General features: G+C 35.4%; 1 protein-coding gene across 2 annotated transcripts in view; it reads left to right on the top strand.

Moving 5' to 3' along the window:
* Positions 1–1,334: 1,334 nt before the first annotated feature.
* Positions 1,335–13,461, top strand: part of LOC117983566 (uncharacterized) — a 50,483-nt gene continuing 38,356 nt past the window's right edge. The window contains exon 1 of one of the 2 annotated variants that reach the window (XM_034970164.2): positions 1,335–1,523. In XM_034970164.2, the coding sequence (XP_034826055.1) occupies positions 1,433–1,523 (91 nt within the window). In that variant the 5' untranslated portion in view covers positions 1,335–1,432. Of the gene's footprint in view, positions 1,524–10,867; positions 11,366–13,461 lie in introns of those variants that run through there. The other variant, XM_034970160.2, reaches the window with a different exon arrangement.

Here is a 13,461-nt window from a genome sequence, read left to right on the forward strand (position 1 = left end):
TAAGCCAGGTTCTCAGATATTTCCGACGGGTTGTACTGATTTAATTAAGAAGAATCTAGCTGATGCCCGCGACTTCGTACGCGTGGATTTAGTTTTTAAAAATCCCGTGGTAACTCTTTGATTTTCCGGGATAAAAAGTAGCCTATGTCACTCTCCAGGTCCCATGCGAAAAATTACGTCGATCCGTTGCTCCGTTGCGACGTGATTGAAGGACAAATCAACAAACCAACAAACAAACACACTTTCGTATTTATAATAAGGGTACTGATATAGTACGCCCTACGGTACGATTATCAGTACCCTTATTATAAATGCACGAGTCATAAGTTACATGCATATAATTACCGAATGCATAAAGACTAATATTAAAACATCTAATAATTTGTTGGCTTTTAAGATCCATGATCGTGATCACGATAAAACTGAGAGTGAGGGATCGGAATAGGTAATAGATAGATACGGTTGTAACAATTTTGGTTTGGCCAGTCACAGCACTGGCGTCTGGCACTATGGCCATAAGAATGGTTAAATTAAAACATTTAAGATGAAAGACTGGATCATTTGTCTTTAAACTGATATTGAAATCAGGTGCTCGATTACGGTAAAATGACAGCTACAATTTCACGATCGCAATCACCTCTGAATGGTTGACACTCCCTGAATATAATTGGTTACACTGTATTATTGCCATATGCCACAAGAATACGATAAATTCAGCCAATCGTATGTAGCCAGCCAGAATTTATCGTATTCTTGATTGATGCAGTTTTCCGCCAGATGCACAAGTGAAACAATTATTCAAAAGTGAGTCGTTTTATCGGATGAGTGCGTCTTTTACTACCGGTGCCATACCAGGGTGGTTTTTTAACAGTAATGGGGGGGCAGTTGTAGGCAATATGCAAAAAGTTACACAATTGACGTAGATACTTAAATTCAAATCAGTTTTATTACCTACTCAAAAAATATTAAATGGACTTATAATTTTTTTAATTTAACACAAGTTTTATATAAATACGAATAGACAATAATTCTATTAAATAAACTTAAAACTAAATTAAAAGTAAAAAAAAACTTTCATTAATATCACAATTATTTACGGCTCATTTTTAGCAGTTTTAGGGAATTTTTAGAGTTTATCTTCTCAGTCATTTTAAAGTCATCTTTTTGAAGTAGATATCTGACCTACTTAGGGAAAACCCCGTTGAACTTAAACATGTAACGCTTAATATTGTTTGTAATTAAAACCCAGACACTTCCCGTATTATCTAAATCGACTACCTAACCGCAACATATTTCCATTAATTATTATATTATCAAATCTTCTACAGGTATTGATAGATATCACACTGTATCAGTTGCGTGCCGTTTTTTTTGATAAAGGTACCTCCGAAGTTCACCTTTGTTTTACTTTCGAATACAATTCGCTTATAAAATGGACATTTTAGTGCTGTTGGCGCCATTTGTTTTACTTGTGTTTGTTTACGGACTGACATGCTTGTGTTTGCATTGCTGTGAATTTTTCGGTAAGTGTTTTCTTTCTGATTTGTACACAAAAGAGTATTTTCCCCCATGCCTCCTTACATTTATTACAATAGGTACACTAAAGTAGTAAAAAATCATTCTCTTTTCATTAAAGATCCATCCATAGATTACCTCTGGATTACCTAGTTAATTTAAGTAGGTATTTAAGGTTTTTAGGTAGGTATACCTACTTAGAGTATAATATACAAACTGTTTACTTCAGATTGGTATAGTAAATGAAATATAAATAATTTCATTTATTGTTTTAAATTTAAAAATTGTAAGTTACTTATAATAATTGTTGTCATTACGAAGTTCATGATTTTAATATTTTGCATAAAAATGACAAGTTTCACCATTTAAATGTTGGTGCTGCCATCTAGTGTTGAGTAGATAAATAACTGACTACTGGCATCTATAAGAGAATGGATGAACTACTTATTCAAATTTATTTAGGTACTTATCAAAACTAAAAACTAGATAGCGCTGTAATGCTAAAAAGTTTCAGTTTATCACGGGTAGAAAATTCGCTGTTCCATTACAAGACGTTTTAATATTATAGATTTTTATTCAAAATAACTTCCATAGCTGCTAAAGAAATGAAATTTTAAAAGTAGGTATATTGTTTTTATAACTAACTAATTATTATATTACTGAGCTGTCGTTAAGAAAATTCACGCAATCATTTTCAGAGCATTTACCTACTTAAAATTGTTATTGATTTCCTTGTTGTTTGTTTTAAAATCTTATAAATTCTTATAATAGGTAGGTAGGCAGTTATAAGTTATTTTATACTTTTAGTCCAATTTAAGTATAATATAGAAAAAATTTTAGATATATATATATTAGAAATATTAGATAGGTAGGTACCTACCTAGTAAAAAAAAAAAAATTTCCCGAGATGTCAGCCCTGTCTTTAACAGGGCTAAAGACATAATATCCAGTATTATGCATATTGGTAAGTACCAATATCCATGCGAAAAATAACGTCGCGTCGTCCGCGTCGGTCCGTTGCGCGTTGCTTCCACTGGTTGCTCCGTTTTGACGTGTTTGAATATTTGCAGCAAGTAACGACCTGTAAAGATAGAGGGCTGGGCCAGAGTGGCGCGTGCCTCGCGAGTGTTTGCTATTGATATCTTCGTTCGCTGACTGGCCAATTAAAAAAGTGCACAATGGTACCCAACAAGGGTGTGACGAATACTCTCATCCGCATCCGTAAATGCGGAACATTTGCACTAATTCAGACATCTGCATCCGCGTCAAAATATTGGTATCCGCAACAACCCTGATGCATACCTACCGACCTAGTGAACCTTATTCTTCACGGGAAATAGGTCTAGCCTTGTCTAGCATGCTAGACTCTAGCATGTAGAGACTTCATGAGAGAATAATTTTATCTTTATGAGATGCTTTAATAATCAGATCGTATCCCTCAAGTACATCATAATTATAATATCATTATCATATCGAAGGTGCAATGACAATGATAGCTGGGTACAAATTTAAAAAAGATTTTATCGATCAGGAATCAAATTTACTATCGATAGTGCACAGATTGCACGACATTAATTTGATAAAAATACATGAAAATCCATCGACCCCTTAGTTAGGAACCACAGAATTTTAAGTTAGTACCTGATAGAAATGGCATCTGTTTTTATGAAGCCATAATGAAACAAAAATGTGAGAAGGATATACCTACCGAAAAAGAGATTGCAATCAAAACATAGCTTTTTAAATTATTCTTATAAACTTTATATAAAATATTATCTAATAAACAAAAAGAAAACATGACGTTTTTGGAAAATATAACTATCCACATAATAAAAAAAACGACAGCAAAATTAATTAACTACCTACCGGCAAAAATAACCTCCTAGTTGTTTTTTATGTTTTACTCTCTATAGCTAAATGCTAACGCTAACGCTACGAAATTAAAATCAGTGGTATTTAATTTTTGACTTCAAATCAAGGATTTTAGGTCCATTTTATTTTGACGACCGTCGAATTTTATTAACGTTTGTGAGATTTTATAAACCCCCATACTAAGCACACAGGGCTACAGGTACAGTGAGCGTGTCTATGATTATAATATAATTTCTAGCTTTCAAAGTAATTGACGTAATTAATTAAGCTGTAGATAACGCTAGACAAAGAAACACACACTAATATATCAACGCACATCTGCGCGGCGAGGGCAACCATTTCACGCTATTTCTATCTATTTTGAATTCTGTGTTAGAAACACAAGCATTCAATCAATATATCAACAAACAGATCACATTAGTGACGTATGAAGGTATTTTGATACAATCCAATTAGATATTATCAGGCTATACCAACTAGTAGCTATATTGGGCACTTAGATAATGATATATGAAGTGATTTTAGATTTGATCTTGGATCAGCCTGGCCATTAGGAAGGTAGGTATGATCAACATCATCAACCTATTGCCGGCTCACTACTGAGAACGTGACAGGACTTTGGTCATAGTCCACTATCCATAACGCTGGCCAATTACGGATTGGCAGAGGTAGACATTTAACCAAACGTGACAGTGTGATAAAAGCTGTTTCACGCATGAGCAAAGCAACAAATGCGACATTGAGGCATGCCATGGCTGCAGTGCTGCATGCTTGATTAATTTAAAATGTAGCAGCGTCGTCAGTACAATTACATACATAAATACGACATTGAATTACTGATACCTTACAAGTAATTCAAGTCTAGAGCACGTTGTTGTAGACCTAAAATAGACTGCCGCGTGCTGCTAGGCCCCAATATTATGTTTTGTAGCATGCCGTATTGTCGCATGTATTTTTTAAACGCTGGGAATTTTTTTAACGTATCCCTCTCGGTCGCTTTTGGCGACTGGGTCGCGCATCAACCGCGACCCAGCCAACGACGTTCGCCGGAGGGTCTCCGGTGACCCAATCTTCGTCCTTCCTCGTTTCGTCCACTGTGCCCTCTGTTGTTCGTTTTTAGGGTCCCGTACGTCTGCGGGGAAACAATAAAAGATATAGGTAATTGAAGAAATAAAGTTTTAATTCATATGAAAATGTACTATTGTATATTATAATATCTAAAAGGAACTACTATCTCGGTAGGAACGGCATTCCGAACCAGTGGTAAATTAAACTAGTTAACGATTCAAAAGCACTTGTAATAAGTCTACTTGAATAAAGATATATTCTATTCTACCAGTCAAAACAATTAATAGTAAAAAATAACTTAATAATATAATTATTAAAAAAAATATTTAAAAAAAATAAGAGTATGGTTTATTATACCCCTATTGTTTACGTTCACGTGGAATAGCGTTAGTTAATACTGCAGCTAAATGCCTCCTGCCTTCCGCCTCAGGAAAGTCCAAAAGTCATTTGTGGGTATTGGTATTACCTTTTATAATAAAATCCCGCAAACTATTTTGGACTTACCTTTGCACAAGTTTAAAAAATCTATTAAAAATATGCTCCTGAAAAAAGCATATTACACAATTGAAGATTATCTAAATGATAAAAGAGCGTGGATTTGACCTGCAGCTCGTTCCAGCAACGCACATTTATACTATTTTATACATGGCATAATTTTGTACCTATATCAAATATTTGAAAAGAGCAACCGCCGAGTTTCTTGCTGGTTCTTCTCGGCAGGAAAGGCATTCCGAACCAGTGGTAGATGCATCCGACTATTCGTAAGCACTTGTAAAAGTTTATACGAATAAAAAAGATTTTCATTTTCATTTTCATTTCACTGAACCTATACTATACCTACGTAGTACGTACGTATTAATGAGACAATAGTTCAAGGATAAGTAGTACAAAATCTATTTTTAATCTCTGCGTCAACGTTTTAATAATAATTAAGGTAGCCATTTATTTAATACTATGTTATTTACAACAACATCCATTTGCATAATAAGAATTGTGACATACAAAACAACGGACAAAAAACTTGTAACGTGTAGCTATAATTATTATAATGACCCTATTACAGTAGGTACCTATCTATCTATGCATGATTTCAGGGCCCCTAGGGACCCTTCTAGTGTCGTCCAGTCTGTCTGTCTGTCTGTGTGGCATATCAATTTAAAAAACTGGGCAAGTACGTGGCGGGCCACGCGCAGTGTAGGGTTCCGTAGTCACAATCCTCGAAAAACAGATATAACTCTTTAACCTGTGAACCCTATACTTAGCCATGATAGTTTTACTTTAAAATTGATTATATTTATACTATTTCTGTGAAGTTTTGCACGTTCCTATATACTACCATTTGGCTGACAGAGGGGGGGGGGGGGGGGGGGGGGGGGGGGGTGGGGGGGGGGGGAAAGGGGGTCGCACTTTACTCTAATAAAAATTAGCACTTAAAAACATCATTTTTTTTTTTTTTTTTTTTTTTTTTAATAGATATAGCGAGCAAGCGAGCAGGCGGGTCACCTGATGTTAAGTGATTACCGCCGCCCATGAACATTTGCAGCACCAGAGGAGCCGCCGATGCGTTGCCGGCCTTTAAGGAATTTGTTGGTCCGCCCCTTGAATAACCCCATACAAACATATTTTACAAACGGATCTAGAAATCTAAAAATGATGTTCCCACACCCACAGTATTTTTAAAAGACCTACTTATTCAACGATAACGCGCACTATGGGGTAGACGACAAAAAAAATTCATCCCCACTTTACATGTAGGGGAGCTACCCTAAAAAAAATATTTATCAAAATTTTACATCACCACTTTGTCGGCTTGATTAATATTGCCATGCCAAATTACAGATTTCTAGCACTTATAGTCTCTGAGATTAACCGAGGACGGACGCACCGACAGACGGACGGACATGGCGAAACTGTAAGGGTTCCTTGTTTACTACGGAACCCTAAAAATAATTTATGAGAGCTGTAAAGTTGAAATTTAGCACAGTTGCAGAAGCCTGTTATCTATACTAATATTATAAACAGATAATGTTTTTAAGTTTGTATGTACGGGGTAATCTCTGGAACTACCTACTGAACTGATTTTAAAAAATATTTCACCAGTAGAAAGTAACATTATTCCTGAGTAGGTAACATAGGCTATATTTATTTTCAAATTTTTTTTATGGTCCTATAAATGCATTGCCAGACACTTTGTGTCGTGGCAACCCCCTGCCGCCAGACACCCTTAACTTTAAGGGTGCACGCATGACGTGATTCCGTCGTTTCGTGACGTTCAATACTATTCAGAAGAGAAAAAAAATACTTTATATTTTGACGCAAGTTTTTTTTACATCTTTATTACGTGTTATCTCCCAAAATCACCATGATCCAAACAAACGTTTCTCCCAGTGTTGGGGACAATACGCAGATAAATTTTCAGCTTTTATAAAATAACGAAGGTCTGGCACGTGCTGGCTCTTAGTCCAATACCTTGTTAACAAGATATTTTAAAATAATTAGGGTGCGTTGGGGTAAGTTCGGACAGTTTTTCGTTGTGTTTGGAAGATGTTGGCCAAATTTATTTTGCATGAAAGTTACAATAGTTACCTAGCACAATAAATTATAGTGAAAAAGCTACAGATAGAATGTGTTCCATGTAGTTATTAATGAAACAACTACTGTTTATCGGGTGTTTAAAATATGGATAAAATTTTAAAACCTTGGGAAAAATCGGACGTTCATGGGTAAAGATCGGACTACCCTCTAAAATCGCCATTGTGGCCTAGAACACAGAGTTCATAGAAAGAAAATATCCGTTCTTATACGTCCTATTATCCTATAAGACGACACTTCCAGTATAACGTGTATAAATCACGCGCGATGCGTTGGGATGACCAACATGGACTACGTGGGGCAATACAAAATGGCATCCCACGCTTTTTAGAAAAATAAGTACTAATTCGGAATATATTTAACAAATACGGTCTTCCCCCATTTATGATCTTACCCCAACGCACCCTATATCCTAGGGACCTCTTTCTTTCTGGTTTGATCACGTAGAAACCGCAACTATCAGCTGGTAGGTATTATTTAGTACACCGACGTGGAAATGTTAATACGAACAATTTCAAAACTTCATGCCATGTAGGTTACCTAGTTGACCAAGTTTTACTAAAGTCTATAAGATAACAAGCAGTTAAAAACCGTTTATTGTCAATTCTTTTGATCCTTATACCTTTTACTTAGAGTTTAAATTTATTTGGTATTTTTTATTAGGTAAAAAGTACATTGTTGACTGTTTTTTAGGGTTCCGTACCTCAAAAGGAAAAACGGACCCCTTATAAGATTACTTTGTTGTCTGTCTGTCTGTCTGTCAAGACACCTACAGGGTACTTCCCGTTGACCTAGAATCATGAAATTTGGCTGGTAGGTGGGTCTTATAGCTGGCTTTAGGGGAAAAATCTGAAAACCGTGAATTTAGGGTTAGATCACACAAAAAAAAATTAAATTGTGGTCATGAACTAATAACTAGTATTTTCAATATTCGAAGCAAATAACTATATCAAGTGGGATATCATATTATGAAAGGGCTTTACTTGTGCATTCTAAAACATATTTTTATTTATTTTTATGCATCATAGTTTTTGAATTATCGTGCAAAATGTCGCAAAAATACGACTGTAGTACGGAACCCTCAGTGTGCGAGCCTGAGTCGCACTTGGCCGGTTTTTATTGTTTAATATTTGATTTGGAGATGTTTAGTTTTCAATGACGTAAGAGATTTCTGGATAAGTCTGTAGTTATACCTACAGACTAAAGTTTCCTTATTTATCTCAAGTACCTACCTACTTACCTATTTTATGAAAATAATTGAATTTTGAATTCATTTATTGGATTTATTACAAGTTGTACCTAACAACATTAACAACTACAACACGTAACAACAATTACAAGTTGTTACGTGAGTAAACTTACAGGTGATTAAACGTGATTAACTTACGACAAATTTACTCATGTAAACACTTACAGTACATTAACATTATTTTGTTGTCAATTAAATTGGATGAGCTACTTACGTGAGTAAAACTTACAGATGTAATCGCGGCCTTATATAAATTTACTTATACGTTTGTTATAAATGTACTTGTATGTTGTTTATATCGTAATTTCACGACATAAACACTTATTACACCAAGTTATAAGTTCACGTAGGTAGCTTGCTTACATGATTAATTTACGAAAAATGTACTAAATTGTTAGCTGTGTTGTTGATAGTGTGTTAGACGAATTATGGATAGTCTGGACTCGTCCTAGCAACCTCTGACATTCTCCGAGAGTCTATGGTTTAGGGTAGACTCTACTCTCGCTGGTGACGCGCGGAATGGCGGCAGTGCATTCTACTTACTTGTAAGCCAATTTAATAAGCAAACCGTGATTAAAAGTATGATAAAGTATATCAAAGTGGTTTTCATTCCATTATAATGTAAACACTTTACAATTGTAAATTTCTTGTTAATTATTTATGCAGGCTACTTACGTGTGTAAAACTTACAGATGTATCCGCGACCTTACAAAAAGAATCGCATAAAATCAAATTCGTGTGTGAGGGATAAGAAAAATTTCCAAAATGTACTTGCCTACAGATTAAAAAATTACCTAATATGCTTCTGTACTAGTAGAGTAGCATAGTCATCATCATGATCAACCCATCGCCGACTCACTACAGAGCACGGGTCTCCTGTCAAGGTGAGAAGGGTTTTGGCCATGGTCTACCACGCTGGCCATGTGCGGATTGGTAGACTTCACACACCTTTGAGAACATTATGGAGAACTCTCAGGCATGCATGTTTCCTCACGATGTTTTCCTTCATCGTGAAAGCGAGTGATATTTAATTTCTTAAAACGCACATAACTCCTAATAGTTAAAGGTGCGTGCCCGGGATCGAACCCCCGACCTCCGACTAGAAGGCGGACGTCATATACAGCTTACTCATAGCAAGAGTAGCATAGTAGTTAAATATAATAGTATGTAATATGTACTTACTAAGTTTACTAAACAAAGAGTTAATAATTATATTGTATGTATATGCAATATTATATGCAAACGATTTACTGCCCATAGTCTTTCTAATAAAAGATGTAATTGATATGAAATTACGTCATTTTTATTTAAAACCTTTTAAAACCATCAATTGCCTAGGTATCACATTAATAATATTTGCTTAGTGACACTTAAGCATACAAAACATATTAATTATGCGAGTCTAAAAATAAGCATCTATCTTTGCGTAGGTATCTAAGATTGGACCGATTAGACACGAACATGTTTTCGATAATTTTATTACTTACTAGCGACCCGCCCCAGCTTCGCATGGGTGCAATGTAGATACTAATGTGGTGTCAGTGAGGAGATTATAGGTGCCCCGGCACCGCGCCGCCTACGTCTCGTTTTGTTTAATTTTACGATATTTGATATTACTTTAATTTTGTGATATCTCGTAAGATATTATTCTATTTTGGTCTAAATGGAATATTACAGATGATCAACTGTTTTATTTTAATAAGAACGAATAGTATGTCAGTAAAACACGCTCGAAAGTAAGGCTTTGTTTCAGATCACATTTGAAAACCATAAAATCGATTATTGTGAGCCAAACATAAAAGATACATGTACCTATGCTATCGTGGACTTTTTTGTAGAACTTTTTAAGAGAAATAATTTCATCATACATTGTTTTCGTGTAACTTTGACCATTTGTGCAGCGCACGCCTCGGAAATTCTCAAATGATAGGATTTTTTCCGACCTAATTCACATTATTTCAATTTCCCTAGGGATCTCAAATTTTTTGAGAATCTCTACATAGTATAAAATAAAGTCGCCTCCCGCTGTCTGTATGTATGATGTATGTATGAACGCGTCAGATCTTTTAAACTATGCATCGGATTTTAATGCGGTTTTCACCAATAGATAGAGTGATTAAAGAGAAAGGTTTATAGATATAGTTTAATTCTTAAACCTTCCTCTTAAATCACTCTATCTATTGGTGAAAACCGCATTAAAATCCGTTGCGTAGTTTAAAAGATCTACGCGTTCATACATACATCATACATACAGACAGCGGGAGGCGACTTTATTTTATACTATGTAGAGAAGATAAATCAAGTCTTATTCATAATAAGTATCTACCTATTACTTGCCTACCCCTCGCCTATCCATATCAATTTCCTGGCAGATAATGGCGACGTAGAGGTTATGAATTATATCTATTAATCAATCCAATCAATAAAATGCAATCAACCATCTTTCATAAAGCAAAACCGTCATATTTTGAGTGTTTTCTCCAAAAAAACGTTCTGATAAGAGAATAATGAAGCGGCAGTCGTTACGGTCCTAGTACCTAGCATTTTGCTCAAGGTGGCAAACAGTCGACTCGACGACGCGTCGCGGAAAGACAGATGTTCTGAACACTCTGTTGCATAAAATACAGATTAAAAATATTTTCGTAATAAAAATCGACAGTAATTTTTTTTTAATAATTCATAAGTGAGGACAAAAAGGACAGATACTTATTTATTTTGTAGGTACAATAAAACAAAAAAAATCTAAATAAAAAGATTGTTAAATTTTTTTAAAAAGAAAACTGAGGGTGTGTTCATAAAATATTCTAACAAAAATATTTATTATAATTATTACAATTCTTTTTCCAAAATTAACTACACCTACCATAGAACTAGAAGTGAAAATGGAACGGATAGTGGTAAATGACGTTTTAATTAGAGAGATTAATGACAGTGCACTAGAATTAGGGGACAGTAGAAAAGAAAGTGCGGACGATATGGATTTTGGGAGGATTATGGGAATGATACCCATTTTCATTTTACTGTTAATTATGTTCGTCAGAGTTGTCTTTGTCGTTTACAAAAGTAGTGGTAAGTCACCATTTAATATTTTATTAATTATATTACACTACCTGAGCACTTCGTATGCGTGGATTTAGGATTTAGAAACCCTGTGGGAACTTTTTAATTCCCGGGATAAAAAGTAGCCTTCCTTCGCCGGAATGTAAGCTAACTCTGTACTCAACAAAATCGGTTAAACTATTGGGCCGTGAAAATCTAGCAGACAGACAGACACACTTTAGAATCTATAATATTAATATGGATAGTTTGGATGGTACGCGATTCCAACTCGCACTTGGCCAGTTTTTTCTAATTAATCTTTGAGGCATTGACAATCGACATTAGACATTTTAATTAGCTATGTAACATAATATGACCTTACTCTGAATTTATAACGAAGTATGTACTTACCTAGTTAATATGCAAGGAGCATGTACCCAGTGGCGTGCACAGGGTTTGAAACCAGGGTAGGCATTAGTTAGGTAGGAACCTGTTTACTGGCAGGTCATTATGTGCATGTGAAAAATATGCATTGAGCTATTACAACTGGGGTAAGCAGTGCATTTATGCCTCTATGACCTGCACGCCACTGCATGTACCTATAGGTACTTTAATGGATCCGGTATGTTATCCATGCCGGATCCATTAGTAAGCACTTACTCTAAATAAAATTTACAATCAAGTAGGTACCTACCTAAAAGTTTTAATATACAAAGAGATAGCATACTATGTCCAATTATGTAAGTACATATTATATATTTGCTTGCTTATCTAGGTACAGTATGAGTAGTGGCGTAGCTAGGTAACCAAGGGCCCTGGGGCAAAACAAAGAATGGGGGCCCCTTTATCAACGTAAGGGGCATCAATGAGTGGTATTATTAAAATCAAATAAAACTGAAAAACTATATGTACCAGTACTAAAAAGTCAAACTTACTTATTCCTGATATAGCATTAATTTTTTAACCGTTCTCGAAAAACAAATCTTGACTCGAATTCACAATAAAACTCACATCGAAGAATAATAAAACGCACATATCGCTATCTGTCAAATTGAAAACACTGCCAACCCACAGAAAGAATTTAGGGGAATTCCCTAGGTATAAATTTCGAATTTCTCTCAACTGAGTTGCCATTAATAAAGTCGGGTTACAACCTGTCATATTTATTTTGAAAATGGAAGAAATTTTCAAAAATTAGTTCGATCGAGATTTTCTGGTAATGATTCGAGGGCCCCCTGAGCTTGAGGGCCCCGGGGCACTGCCCCGCCTAGCCCCTGGATAGCTACGCCACTGACAAGGCTCTTTTGGCTCTTGAATGACATTGACAGGGGGGCGTTAGTTGTAGAACAAAAGCAGACTATTCAAACAAGAACAAAAGGGATACTTGACGGCAACGTTAGTTCCGATTAGGTACTATGTATTTATTATTACTAATTGGGCTGGTTGTCACCGTTCGTTTAATAGAAATCTAGGTTCGACGACCTTTATTTATTTTTTAAACAACACTTTTTTGGGTTGCGTAACCGAATGGCAAAAAACGGAACCCTTATAGATTCGTCATGTCTGTCTGTCTGTCTGTCTGTCTGGATGTATGTCACAGCCACTTTTTTCCGAAACTATAAGAGCTATACTGTTGAAATTTGGTAAGTAGATGCATTCTGTGAACCGCATTAAGATTTTAACACAAAAAATAGAAAAATAGGAGTTCCGTTTTTCCTTTTGGGGTACGGAACCCTAAAAACAATAAATTTTGGGGTTCCCCATACTTAGAACTGAAACTCAAATTTTTTTTTCATCAAACCCATACATGTGGGGTATCTATGGATAGGTCTTCAAAAATGATATTGAGGTTTCTAAAAAGGCTTTTTTTCTAAACTGAATATAGTTTGCGCGAGAGACACTTCCAAAGTGGTAAAGTGTGTGTTTGTGCCCCCCCCCCCCCCTGTAACTTCTAAAATAAGAGAATGATAAAACAAAAAAATATTAGATGTACACCATGCAAACTTCCACCGAAAATTGGTTTGAACGAGATCTAGTAAGTAGTTTTTGATTTATGGTGCAAAATGTCGATAAAATACGATTGTACTACGGAACCCTCAGTGCGCGAGTCTGATTCGCACTTGGCC

Source organism: Maniola hyperantus, chromosome 7, assembly GCF_902806685.2.
Source record: "Maniola hyperantus chromosome 7, iAphHyp1.2, whole genome shotgun sequence".
Lineage (NCBI taxonomy): Eukaryota > Metazoa > Arthropoda > Insecta > Lepidoptera > Nymphalidae > Maniola > Maniola hyperantus.